The sequence below is a fragment of the Amblyraja radiata genome, chromosome 12, assembly GCF_010909765.2.
Source record: "Amblyraja radiata isolate CabotCenter1 chromosome 12, sAmbRad1.1.pri, whole genome shotgun sequence".
NCBI lineage: Eukaryota > Metazoa > Chordata > Chondrichthyes > Rajiformes > Rajidae > Amblyraja > Amblyraja radiata.
In genome coordinates, this window is record NC_045967.1 from 3,653,660 (window position 1) to 3,668,465 (window position 14,806).

At 43.8% G+C, this 14,806-nt stretch overlaps 1 protein-coding gene across 3 annotated transcripts in view; it reads left to right on the forward strand.

Annotated features, from left to right (window-relative positions):
• Positions 1–14,105, forward strand: part of LOC116978865 (long-chain-fatty-acid--CoA ligase 4-like) — a 91,399-nt gene extending 77,294 nt beyond the window's left edge. For all 3 annotated transcript variants that reach the window (XM_033030120.1, XM_033030119.1, XM_033030121.1), the window contains exons 14-16: positions 3,506–3,620; positions 8,597–8,754; positions 10,025–14,105. In XM_033030120.1, coding sequence (XP_032886011.1) covers positions 3,506–3,620; positions 8,597–8,754; positions 10,025–10,182 — 431 coding nt within the window. In that variant the 3' untranslated portion in view covers positions 10,183–14,105. The remainder of the gene's footprint in view (positions 1–3,505; positions 3,621–8,596; positions 8,755–10,024) is intronic.
• Positions 14,106–14,806: the final 701 nt, after the last annotated feature.

Genomic DNA, 14,806 nt, shown 5'->3' on the forward strand with positions numbered 1-14,806 from the left:
ATAACCACAGCATCCTCTATCGCCACAGCCAACTTTTTCAAAACTGCGATGCAGATGAAAACCAGGGGATTTACCACTTTTCAGGCTCATTAGTATCTTTAATAGTTTTATTTTACTAATCATTTATTTTTATTTCCTTACTTGCACTGAACCATCAGGTTCTTCAATGCTTGCGTATTTTTGGGACTTTGGTGAAGATGGGCCCCAAGTACCTGTCACCCATTCCTTCTCGCCAGTCCCGTTGAGTTACTCCAGCATTTGGTGCCTACCTTCACTTTAAACCGGCATCTGCAGTTCTTTCCTCGGCACCAAGTATTTGTTTAGTTTCTCTGGCAATTCCTTATTCTCCATTTATAAATTCTCCCATGTCTGTGTCTATAAAGAACCCACATGTACCCTCAGTCTTTTCCTTTTCACATACCCGAGTGCACACTGACCATCGATCACCCATTCACGCTAGTTCACATGTGGGGTGGCTGCCTCTCTGAAGGGCTACCAACAGAATCCTCAGCCTGGTAGATAGATGTACCACAGTGACTCCAGCCAGTGCCTCATTGCCAATGCTGGGAGCTGGAGACAATTAGACAGGGCTGCAGAGTCTGCCAGTTCCCTCAAGTACAGGATGCACTTTTCACTTGGCTGAACTGTCCTCCCCTGCCTCGCTGTATAAATAACATAGAAAGTAGATTATTGTCAGAAAACATCCAGCAGCTGCTCTCCAAACTCTTCCTTGCCTTCTGTTTCATGCCCCCCCCCCCCCCACATTTAATATCCCATGCTACTGCCTAGTCCTCTCTGTTTACCATTGCCCTGACTTTGCTGTTCCCCTTGTGCACTGAAGTCTCCACCCTGAGCAAAACTACACCCAGATCAGGTCACGCTTTTGGAGGCCTGAGCTTTGTGCACCAACTGAGTCACTGGACTTGATTTAATTGGTAGCAGATAGGCAAGCGAGACTGGTCAGGGATCATCTGAAAGAATGAACTTAGGGTGTGCTGAAGAAAGGCAGATGCCAGGAACCGCAGATGCTGGATCATTAAAAAAAAAAGGCACACATCACTGGAGTAACTCAACAAGTCAGGCAGCATTTCTGGAAAACATGGATAAATGAGGTTGTGGATCGAGGTCCACCTTCAAACACTTTGTGCGTATTATGCGTCCCAAGAAATGTGAGATGAAGACTGATACAGGCAACCTTTTGACAAAGAATATCTGATGATATCTGTGGTGGTCCTTTTGATTAGTCCACAGTGTGTGGAAACTGAACCACCCAGAAGGTCAGGGTTTCAAATTCAATCCGTGTTCTTTGCTAATTAATTGGTTTCCCCATGGGAGCAGCAGAGGGAACAGCCAGCAGTGCCTGCTGCTGATCGATAACCTGTGTCATATTTCTGGCCACTTGGTGAACAATCTGCATGAGATCACAATACCCTCTCCATTGCATCCCTGCCTGCTGCTGTTATCTAAATGAATCAGGAGAGCACTTGCTGTTAATCCCTCACGGAGCCTTTCAGCAGCGAAAATATAGGTTGGATTTTCACATATACTGTAAGGTGCTTATCAAAAGTCCAGAGTGTTTTATTGTCATATGTCCTTCTTCTTCTTGCATGTGGCGTGCACAGCCTAAAGTTGTAAGACAACTTGTTCTGTTTGATCTTCTGTTTGTGCACGCCAGGTTGATTGCATTCGTCGAAACAGGGTGGAGGTTGCAATCTCCCACCCCGTCATATGTCCTGAAATGGAACAATGAAATTCTTACTTGCAGCGGCACAACAGATATGTAAACATAGTACTTTGTAAATACCATAATAAACAACATAATACATACTATAAAACTCACAATAATAATGCAAAGTCAAAAACATTTCCCCCAATTGAATGTCGTTCAGAGCCTATTTGGAGGTTGTAGTCTATAAGAGCATGATGGTTGCAGGGAAGAAGCTGCTTCAGAACCTGAACGTTACTTTTCAAGCTCCTCTCCCACCTTGCCGATGGCAGGCGTGAAATGAGTGTGTGGCCAGGCTGGTGTGTGTCTCCGATGATGCTGCCTGCCTTTTTGATGCGGCGACTCCGGTAGATCCCATGGATGATGGGGAGATCAGTATCCCTGAAGGGCTGGGCAGCGTTCACTACTTTATACAATCTTCGGTATTCCTGGGCATTCGAGTTGCCAAATCAGGCCGTGATGCAACCAGTCAATGTGCTCTCTCCACTGTACACCTGTAGAAGTTCAATAATATTTGGTAACGTACAGAATCATCTGAATCTTCGACAGAAGAAGAGGCATCGATGGGCTTTCTTTATTTTTGCATCAATGTGCTGGGTATGGGATTTTCAGATAAATACACACCCAGGAATGTGAAGATTTTGACTCTTCTGTTGTCCTGTCGATGAAGACAGGTTTGTAGATCCTCTGCCTTCCTCTTGCAAAATCAACAATCAGTTCTGTGGTTATACTGATGTTGGGAGCACGGTAGTTGCTCTGACACCAGTCGCTCGTTACAGTAAAGATTTGTGTATTTGAGAGGAGTCTTTTATTGACTGGGATATCACTGCAACTTGGTATATTCTGACATTTTGAGACCTGTGACCACATAACAGATGACCAAACACACAGCAATGTGACTGAAACCAGATGATTTACATGTAGTGATGTCAATTGGAGAATAAACAGTAGCCACCAAACTCAGCATATTTTCGTTGTCCTAATTTGCATTGTGTAATTGGATCCTTTATATCTGCCTAAGGGAATAGGAAGGGCCACAGTATAACGTCTCGCCTGAAATGATTCAGACAGCACTGGTGAAATGTTCTGCTAGAATATTGTGCTCATGTCTCTGGAATGGGATGAGACCCCAGAACCACAAGTTTAGCAACAGAAGACACCATCAAGAGATATTCAATTTGATCTTTTAATGAAAAGGTTTTTTTTCCAAAGCAGTAAACTTGTCCTGAGATTCAGATAATTCAGAGGACGAGGGATGATCTTATCGAGGTGTACAAAATCATGTGAGGAATAGATCGGGTAGACGCAGTGTCTCTTGCCCAGAGTAGGGGAATCGAGAACCAGAGGACATGGGTTTAAAGTGAGGGGGGAAAGATTTAATAGGAACCTGAGGGGGACCTTTTTAATGCAAAAGGTGGTGGGTGTATGGAACAAGCTGCCGGAGGAGGTGGTTGAGGCAGGGACTATTGCAACGTTTAAGAAACATTTAGACAGGTATGTGGATCGGGCAGGTTTAGAGGGATATAGGCCAAATGCAGGCAGGTGGGACTAGTGTAGATGGGACATATGGGCAAGTTGGGCCGCAAGGCCGATTTCCACGCTGTATGACTATGACTCCAGTTCTTTGTCTGATGTTTGCTCTGCTGTTTGACTATCATGTTTCGTCCTGTAAGAAGATAAGCACCTGGATATCTTCTTTCCACTTCTATTATCCTAATCCATCATTTTGTACTCTTTCATTACTTGAACTAATTCTAGGGTGATGTAACTATTTTCCAGATCGAAAGAAAGACTTGGTAAAGCTACAAGCTGGAGAATATGTATCTTTGGGCAAAGTTGAATCTGCCTTGAAGAGCTGTTCCCTCATTGACAATATATGTGCGTATGCAAACAGGTAGGGTCAGGTTTCTGTTGCAATCAGTAACCGTGCAAAATTACGTCTGCAATGATGATGTTTTGTTTTTCCTCGGGCGGTTAAAAGATTCCATAATTTGTTTTTGTATTTTTGAAGATTGACTGATAGTAAATGGAATTAAGGGGTTAATATATATAAAATGGGTTTAATGGAAATAAAGGGAAATGTTAAATACGGTCCTTCTTACAAGAACTAATCCCATCTGCCTGCACATGATCTGTAACCATGTGTCTGGCTAAAAGTCTCTTAAACGTTGCTGTCTTATCTGCCACCTCTACTGGCAGTGTGCTCTCATCCAAACAAATTTATCTCCTTAAACCTTTCACCAACTCACCTTGAAGTTATGGTCCTGTCCCACTTAAAAACACACACAAACACACACCCCCGTTAAGCAGGCGGGGGACAGGGCAAGTGGGGGGAGTGCTGTCTGAGTGAAATTCACACGGTGCAAAGCCAATGTGATACAGACACACACCACGATGAACAGGAAGGTTGGCGCTGTAATTAAAACGGTGAAGGCACAGTGTACGGGAAGGGTCACTTAAGTCCTTTAAAAGAGGGGGGGAGAAGGAGTGGAGACAACATTTATGAAGCCAGAGATACACGGCTGTGAAGCTCGGCGGACATTAACATTACCGGTCGGTTATCCTTGGTTCTGAAAACTACTGCTTACGCTTTTTTCCCCCAGTGAGCCAATGAAATTCACCGGTCAGCACCGGCTACAACCTACGAGAACCTACGACAAGTTTCACCCTCCTGGCAACCAACCAAGATCTCCTGGCGACCCAACTACGGCACGAGAATTCTCGCTACTCTCCGTGGCGGCTTCATTCTAGTCGCCGCTAATTTTTCAACATATTGAAAAATTCGCGGGAACCATAATGAGGCCGCGACTAGTTCCCAGAATGCGGGAACTCCTCACGACCATGAAGGCGACTACCCGGCAACCACCCGCGACCATGTGGCGATCGCTTGGTCGCCTAAAAAGTCACCTAAGTGGGACAGGCGCATTATGCCCTCTAATATTTAGCAAATCCACCCTGATAGAAAGGAAAAAGCCGGGCAGGTTGCTCTTTCTGGCTTTCATCTGTTTCCCTTTCCAGAGATGGAAAGACAGACTATCTGCCTTATCTATGCCTCTTGTAACCTAATATGCTTCCATCAATCCTCCCCCAGCCTATGATGTTCCAGAACTTTCTCCAACTAAACGAGAGTAAGTCTGAGATCATCCTTCTCGGCCCCTCGGACTCAATCAAAATGATAGCAGGCAGCATTGGAAGCCTTACCCCACTACTCAAACCTCACGTCAAAAACCTTGGCGTGATATTTGACTCAGCATTGAAATTTGACAAACAAGTCAATGCCGTGGTTAAAGCTAGCTTCTTCCAGCTTCGGACGATAGCTAAAATAAAACAATTCCTCCAGTTTGATTACCTCAAAAAGATCATCCACACATTAATCTCCTCCCGCCTAGATTACTGCAACTCCCTCTACACTGGCATCAGCCAATCTTCCCTGTCCCGCCTGCAACTGGTTCAAAACGCCGCAGCGAGACTCCTGACGGGCACCCGAAAAAGGGACCACATCACCCTGATCCTGGCCTCTCTCCACTGGCTCCCTGTGCGGTTCCGAATAAATTTCACGACCCTCCTCTATGTCTAGAAAGCCCTTAACGGGCTTGCCCCCTCCTACATCAAAAGTCTGCTTACCCACCACACCACCTCCAGATCAGCCGACTTGGGGTTACTGAACATCCCGCGGTCTAGGCATAAGGTCAGGGGCGACCTCGCCTTTGTGGTTGCAGCCTCTAGACTGGAACAGCCTCCCTCTTCCCATCAGAACTGCCCCCTCCATCGACTCCTTTAAGTCGAGACTTAAAACTCATCTTTACTCTCAAGCCTTTCTGGACGTCCTCTGAGGGAAGGCTATATGTATGTATTTATGTACGTACTTAATCTATGAACTAATGTTGTATAACGTTAGTACCTCCACCAATGTAAAGCACTTTGGTCAACGAGAGTTGTTTTTTAAATGTGCTTTATAAATAAACGCGACTTGACTTGACTAAAGCAATCCAAGTATGGCCAGACTCCTTCCAACCAATAGTCCCCAATCCAAGCACTGTTCTGGAGAACCTCTTCTGGACCCTCTCAAGTCTCCATGTTTTTCAGAGTAACCATGGAGATTCTGGGAATTCATTCCAGTGAAAGGAGATACAAAAAGATGGTGTACTGCAGGATAAATAATGACACATTTTACGTGGAAAGCAAGAAAGAATTGTTAGATGTGAATTTGGGAGAGAATCGAGAAATTGCTAAATTTGCTTGAATTGTGAGACAAGCTACACATGGATTTCAGAAGAAAACTGGCAGAAGTGTTCATTCAGGGGAACAGACATTTGGAATAAGTGATCAGAACAACAACTTTCAAAAGATACAAAGTGCTGTAGTAACTCAGCGGGTCAGGCAGCATCTCTGGAGAACATGGATAGGTGACATAGGTACATAGAAAATAGGTGCAGGAGTAGGCCATTCGGCCCTTCGAGCCTGCACCGCCATTCAATATGATCATGGCTGATCATCCAACTCAGTATCCCGTACCTGCCTTCTCTCCATACCCCCTGATCCCTTTAGCCACAAGGGCCACATCTAACTCCCTCTTAAATATAGCCAATGAACTGGCCTCAACTACCCTCTGTGGCAGAGAGTTCCAGAGATTCACCACTCTCTGTGTGAAAAAGTTTCTTCTCATCTCGGTCCTAAAGGATTTCCCCCTTATCCTTAAGCTGTGACCCCTTGTCCTGGACTTCCCCAACATCGGGAACAATCTTCCTGCATCTAGCCTGTCCAACCCCATAAGAGGTTTGTGCGTTTCTATAAGATCCCCTCTCAATCTCCTAAATTCTAGCGAGTATAAGCCAAGTCTATCCAGTCTTTCTTCATATGAAAGTCCTGACATCCCAGGAATCAGTCTGGTGAACCTTCTCTGCACTCCCTCTATGGCTATAATGTCCTTCCTCAGATTTGGACGTTTCAGGTCGGGACCCTTCTGTCTGATTGAAGAGTCCTGACCTGAAACATCACTTATCCATGTTCTCCAGAGATGCTGCCTGACCCACCAAGTCTTGTGTCTTTTGTAAACTAGTTCTGGTTTTCTCTCACAATCCAAAGACGTACAGGTTTGTAGGTTAATTGGCATAGTTAAAATTATAAATGATCCCCAGTGTGTGTGTAGGATAGTGCTAGTGTACGGGGACTGCTGGTCGGCACCGACTCGGTGGGCCGAAGGGCCTGTTTTTGTGCTGTAGCTCTAAACTAGAACTAAAAACATGCAACAACTTTATGAGGTGCAGAAATCTGGCCCACTTGCTCAGAAATGCTGTCAGTTTTGTGCAATGCTTGTAGCTTTTCACAGCAACTGCCAGCTGAATCATTCCCTGTAACCAGGTGGAGTATAATCTGGATATCTACAGCTTGCTTTACTGTTGGATATGCAACCAATGAAAATAAAAAACTGCAGTTACTGGAAATATGAAATAGACTTAGAAAATACATGAAATGTTAGCAGGTCCGATAGTATCTCTGAAAAGGGAAACAGATGGAAGCCAGATAATGCAACCTGCCCAGCTTTTTCCTTGAACTCCATTCCCTTTATCATATTTTCACACCTTACACTTCCTTATCTCCCCTGACATCAGTCCGAAGAAGGATCTCAACCCGAAACGTCACCTATTCCTTCTCTCCTGAGATGCTGCCTGTCCCGCTGAGTTACTCCAGCAGTTTGTGTCTACCCCAGCTTGTTCTTCAGATACACAACTCCTCTGCCTTGGTCTGTGATTTCATCATTAGAATTATTATCTTAAAGGACCATTGACACTCTTGCCATAACTCCCACTATGTAATGAGAGTTTTTACAACTTTTGTCAGGATCATAAAAGTTTTGGTCAATTAGCACATCTTCTAGGTATTATGTTGGAGTGCTTTGCCTGACCGCTAGCTATGTACGGGTTAGGTTTGAAAGTTTACCACGGGTCATTTGTGTCTTTGGCATCTCTGTAGTGTCCAATTAGTTTTGACAACCAATTAATTTTGACAGCCTGCTAACATTTGCAAAATGTTTAATTTAAGCTGCACCACCTCGGAATGGTGCAGGAGGTGGAGGGTTTTGGCACCTGGTTGCCTATTTATAGTGGTGTTGAAGGCCAGCTTCCTGGTTATTCATTATCCTGAGGATGATTCAAAACAACATGTTCCCATCACCAGTTAGTGGAAGAAACCTTTTGAAGTTGTAAACATTTTAGCAATCAGAGGATGCAGGCGGTCATGTTTATTTGTACTAGTTGGTAGGAATCTTAACACGCTAGTAAATCTCTCAAATCACTTCATTAGCGCATGGAATAGTGGTACAACAGGCCCATGTGTGCACTGACCATGATGCCAATCCATACTAATTCCATCTGCATGCACATGATGTGTATTCCTTGATTCCCTTCCTGGTCATGTGTCTATTTAAGTGCCTCTTAACTGTTCATATGTGTAGGAACAAAATGGAAAGGCCCTGCGAAGTTGGTGTTTAAAGTACCGGGCGATGTAGTAAACTGGTGCGCCCCGTTACTTGAAACACAAACACCAATTCCGCATGGCCTTTGCATTTTGCTCCTACACTTTGGATCTGCTTCCACCACCTGACAGCATATTCCAGGCACTTGCCACTTTTACATGAATAGAACAGGTTTGGAGGGATATGGACCAAACGCGGGCAGGTGGGACTAGTGTAGCTGGGACCTGTTGGCCGGTGTGGACAAGTTGGGCCGGAGGACCTGTTTCCACGCTGTGTCACTCTATGACTCTTGCAGAGGGCATCAAGGGGGAGGGGGGGAAGGCATCGTGGGAATCAAATTCTGATTTCCCGCCCTTATCATTGAACACAAAGTTACGTTCTTGCTTCCTTCACAGCGAGCAATCCTACGTGATCAGTTTTGTGGTGCCCAACCAGAAGAAACTGACAGCTCTGGCGGAGCAGAAACGCGTTCAGGGAACCTGGGAGGATATTTGTAACGACAGCAAGATGGAGGCGGAGGTGCTTCGGGAGATCAAAGAGGCATCGGTGTCCAGTGAGTACAGGGGCTGCCGGGCTCTCGGTTACTGGAGAAGCTGCTGTGTTGCCCATGCAGTGAAAGGCATCAACAGTTATGAGAAGAAGCAAGAGGATGGGGTTGAGAGGAAAAAAATAGATCCGCCATGCTGAAACGGTGGAGCAGACATGATGGGCCGAGCAGCCTAATTCTGCTCCTATGTCTTATAGTTATTGGCCTGTTTTGTTTTTTTACTTGGTTTTAATTTGAATTTGCAATCAATATTTTATAGTAAACTCAAAAGAAGCAGAAATGTGTTTGTTCCACATGTTTGGTCATCAGCTCTTAAGGTGTAGGTGGCACAACCAGCATGAAGGTCTAACTTTAAATGACTGTCGTTGGAGTCAAGTCAAGATAATTTATTGTCATGTGTCCCAGATAGGACAATGAAATTCTTGCTTGCTGCAGCACAACAGAGTATTGTAAGCATAAATACAGAACAGTCCAGTGTGTCTATACAGCATAGACCATATATATACACATAAATAAACATATAAAGTGCAATAGGCTATTACAGTCCAGAGTTTGTTTGATGGTGAGTTTAATAGCCTGATGGCTGTGGGGAAGTAGCTGTTCCTGAGCCTGGATGTACCAGATTTCAGGCTCCTGTACCTTCTACCTGATGGCAGCGGAGAGATGAGTGCGTGGCCAGGATGGTGTGGGCCCTTGATGATGCTGGCAGCCTTTTTGAGGCAGCGACTACGATAGATCCCTTCGATGGTGGGGAGGTCAGAGCCGATGATAGACTGCGCAGTGGTCACAACTTTCTGCATTCTTTTCCGCTCCTGGACGTTCAAGTTGCCGAACCAAGCCACGGGGTGACAATTGCATCGAAATTAAGATGCCCACTTGGTGGCCTTTTGGCACATCCAGATTGTGTTTAATACCCTGCTCAGGAGATAGTAAATGTAACTAGAGGAAGGGTGTCGTCAAGCATGGCTGCTGATGATGCCAATTTTTCATTATTTCAAGATGGGCAAGAGAAAGTTGATGAGTGGTGTGACATCCCTTGCTTCAAGTGCAAGTTGGCGATTGCTAGTGTCAGGGAGAATTTGGAAGGATGGAGAATTAAACACCCCCATTAGTTTAGTTCACTTCAGTTTAGTTTATTGTCACGTGTGCTGAGCTACAGTGAAAAGCTTTGGTTGCATGTCAGCGGAAAGACAATATGTGATTACAATCGAGCCATTAACAGTGCATAGATACATGATAAGGGAATAACGTGATTTTGCTAATTTTGTGCACTCAGGTAAACTGGAGAAGTTTGAAGTCCCCATCAAGGTGCGTTTGAGCCCAGAGCCGTGGACGCCTGAAACAGGGCTGGTAACGGATGCCTTCAAGCTAAAACGGAAGGAACTAAAGAACCACTACCTCAATGATATTGAGAGGATGTATGGAGGGAAGTAGGCCCTCCAAACGCCTGGATTATACTTTTCTGGTGCCTGCCGAGTAGTGTACCTATAATTTAAAAGCCAGTGAATGAATGACTCACTTTAAACATTAATTGAACCAAAAGGACAATGCTCTAGTTAATTGTTACCCCCCAATGTATTCAGTCTGACCAAGCAAGGTTGTACCAGGTTGTACCTGCCTTCTGCTGGTTGGTGATCATTGTCCTTTTGCGTGTTGGCTTTTGAACCTTTTTATTTATTACATTCTCGTGCTTGTCGTTAAATAAGGACCACTGATTATACCATGTGTGCTGGAGGTGGAGGCAAGTTTTGAGTTAATTATTGGTGTAAATATTTTTTTTGGGTGAAAACAAAACTTCAATCGTTTCCTTTTAAACATTCTCAAAGACGGACAACACTTTTTTTCGACTGCATCTTGATCTCCTGAAGTCCCCGAGTTAGATGAAGTCACCAAATTTATTTTGATGTGATGTTTGCACTATAATTATCTTGTGAATGTATAGAGCTTTGCTGAAGAAGGGTTTTACTTAGAACTACAAAAAAAAACTGCTATACATACCAGTCAATAACCAGAGACATTTTTTGTTTAATAGGACCCAGATAAACATTTATTCAAACAGTGAACAGCTTTAGTTGCCTTCATGATATTTCTGCTGGTGTAGTTTACAACGCTGCAATAACCCGATACCCACTGACCTTCCTTCATCTGGCAGATTGTGCCCCAACTAACGTCCTGTGTTCTTGCACCACAAGACTCCGTCCGGTCCGCAGAAAACATTGCTGGATGTTTTTGCACATAACTTTTTTGAATACATAGGTCGCCTAGCTACAAAAAGCGGTGTTGCCATCTGATGCCGTCTCTGGATTCATGCATTACTTAACGCCTAACCTTTGTTCAGTTATGTTACTTGAGCCACATGATTGTTTATTTTATATATGATTTGCAACAACTCATTACCAGTTTAAAAAAAAAAGCCCTATTAAAAGAAAATGAGCAGATTAGCAGAACCTGGCTGGCTGGTAGTTTGACACTGGTAGACACTGAGAAAGCTGCATGTGCGTGCCGTGCTTCCCCCCCCCCCCCCCCCCCCTTCATACAGCCTGCTTCCCGATCTTCAGTTCCCACTTGAAGAAGCCACTGACATCCATGGAGCATTATCTGAGAACAAGTCATCCCTCAGGAAACACCCCTATGTCAAGTGGTTAACGCATTTCATTGCTAAGCGAGCATATCCTTGCTATCGAGAGTAGTGACATGGACAAACATTTGTGAAAGCAAATGTCCTTTCTTGCATCAGGCTTGCTGCTTTGCCCCACAAATGCTCTGGCAGTTTCCTCACAATACTGTGAATTTTACATCTGTTGTTCCCATCCCCAGTTGCAACTCCCTAGTGTTGTGAGCTCGATAAAAGTTGTGTGTTTTACAAATGCCTCCTTGCTGCCTTTAACATTTCTAAAAGAATACTACCGGCATCTGGTTTTGTGGTTGGCATTCTTCAATATACAATTTTCTGTTTCGGGTAAGGTTAAAGCCAATTCACCAGCAGTAGGTTTTCACGGAGGCTGCTCCAGAGACGACTCATGCCAAGAATGAAATATTTGGCATCTGTTTAATGAGCCACAATTCTGAACAGCATTTATAAGATTTTAGCCACTAATACTAATTGAGCCCACTATAAAGTCCGCCCAGTTGTCCATTGTCCATTGCTGTTTGGTTCATTAGTGAATGGAACTCTTCTTTGCCCTTCTCTACCTTCCAGAATATTTGAAGGAGTAGCTGATGTAAAATGTTTCATGAAATTTAAATGTTGGAAATTTATAATTGCACATTGGAATGAAATAGGTCAGGGACTAGTAAAACAGCAGTATGATTCAATGTTTTTTTTATATATATCCAGGTATAAAATAAAGTATTTGAGGGTGTATCTTTCTGAAAGCTGATTCTTTAGAGCGGCATTCTAAACATCCATATATACAATCTATTTCAAAATGTTTGTGGTGAATCATTTGCTGTAAACTGCTGTACATTTTGAAAAGTTCTTTATTTAATGTTTGTAAATTGGAGGATGAGGTAGACAATTCATTGTGATGTTATGATGAATGTTTTGAGGTTTCTGGTTTTAAACTGCTCTCTGCGTTGCATTTCTGAGCTGGTTGTTATGTTACACAAGTATCTTTTGGGTTGAGAAGCAAAAAGTGATCAGCTTCTGAACATTACCTGGTGATCCCTGCTGGAAAGTGATGTACTGAGCAAGAGAGGCTTGATCTCGGTCGGTCGGCTGTGATGCTTTTCCCAGCGTGGGTTGCCCGCACTGTGACACCACACCTCGGCATTCAGCACCGCCTCTGGAAAACAGTCGAGAGGCCAAGGGTGATCGAGTTGAGCAAAGTGCTCAAATTGGGCTGTTATCAGAAGCCACCTGATGGTGATTAAAACCCCATCCATCGGGAAGTCACACTAACATTACTGAGTTCCAGAAAAATAAAAACGTACCTCTTCTCAGGTTGGTTGTAACTCTGTTTTCCAGTTTACAATGACCAAATATTTAACTGGGCGCAATGTCATTGTTCCACTTTGTGTTTACAAAAACAGATTGTTGCTACAGCCTCCGCTGACTGCTTTTCAATATTTGATGCCGTCAATTCTATGTACTTCAACCATTTTCACACTGTATCAACTAATTCATCGCTGAATTTTAGTGGGATAATTCAAAAGAATTTCATCCTTAGCTTTCTTTTGATAGTGGGATTTTTTTTTTTAATCCTATTGAAGTTATTTACAATATATCCCTTTGCTCTGAATATTATAGAACTCACTTAGTCCTGTGCTTATTGCCCCTTGGTTTCCCAAATGCAATGCATGCAGACATGATTGGTGCACAGGCTTTGCTTGGAGAATCCCGTGTAGGAAGCAACTGATCGAATTGCAATAAGCAAACTAGGTTAGAACATTCACACAAAATGCTGGTGTACCTCAGCGGGGATAGGCAGAGGTGTGACGGGTGGTGGTCTCCTTCTCCCCAGAGATGCTGCCTGTCCCCCTGAGTTACTCCAGCATTTTGTGTCTACCTTCGGTATAAACCAGCATCTGCAGTTCCTTCCTACACAGGTTAGAATATTTTTGGCCACAATGTCCAAGTGTCCACTTGAGAAAATAAGAAGCTGCAGAGTGCAATCTGGTGTTTGCCATGCGATGCGTTGAACAGGAAGGGCAATTGCAATGGTGCAGCAGTTAGTTCTGCTGGCTTGCACCTCCTGGCAACTTGGGTTCAAACCTGAATATGGATGCTGCCTGTCTGGGGTTTGCATGTTCTCCCTGTGGCCCCTGCATCCCAATAATATACTGAGGGTCCACAGGGAAAATGTCTCCTGCAGATCACGCCAAGTGTAGATAGGTAGTGGAAAATTAGAGGGGAGCTGATGGGCATGCAAGAGAAAATAAGTTGCAGGGAAGTAAATTGGTGAGTGTTTCTGATGGGAATACTCTTGAGAGCAGCATCAACTCAATGGGATGCATGGCCACATGTTATTAGACGTATGAATCTGGGCTGCCAAAGATTTGATGTTTCAGAAGTCACTTTTATTCCATTTATAGTATACATAAGGACAAAATATTGCATCTGTGGAAATGTTTATAGCCATTTGGGCAATGTTGCTCGTCAACTGCAGTTATTCTTGTGCATGCACACAAACTGAACTCTATATTGGTATCTTACCTGAATGTCTTTGATTGTTGGATTTTTGTAAAATAACAAATATATATCTATTTATTATCAAGCATTTTGACTGCTGACAGCCATTTCCCTTTAGTTTAAGCCTGTGTTGTGGCAACCAGTTATGTAAAATGTTCCTGTGGAATTAAAAGGTGAAACTTCTCCACCCCATGGATATGTGTAAATAAAACCAGTTTCTCAGCACGACTGCTGGTAGTTATTGTTTTCATTTGATGCAGAGGTTCCTCTTGATGATGATATTTATTGTCACTTATACCTCGCTAGGTGCTGTTACATTCTTTGGGTTTTTTGTATACAAAGTACACAACGGAGACGCCAACAAAGTTAGAAATAAGTACTCATCCCTTCTTCAGCCTCCCACGCCGGCTCCCCCTTTTGTTCTCGGCGCCCCCTGCAGTCTGGGTCCCCCTTTGTTCTCATGTCTCGACCTGGAGGCTCTGTCCTTTGCCCAACTCCATTCGAGGCTCCAACCCGATCTCGGGGCGCCGACTATATAATGTGTTGGCAAATGGATTTTATAAAAGTTGTGGCAAATGGATTTTATATAGGCAATTTCTATACATTGTAGAGTTGCTGCCCTACAATGGCAGAGACCCTGGTTCGATCCTGACTACGGGTGCTGTCTACAGAGTTTCTGCGTTCTCCCCGTGACCTGTGTGGGTTTTCTCCGAGATCTTCGGTTTCTTCCCACACTCTAAAGTCGTACAGGTTTGTAGGTTAATTTTCGGCTTGGTACAAATGAAAAATTGTCCCGAGGATAGTGTTAATGTGCGGGGATCACTGTGGGCTATCCATGCTGTATCTCTAAACTAAACTAGAAACATATATGGCATCTTGCTTTCTACACTTAATGTACAGTTCAAAGAATCATGAATTTGTGATGCG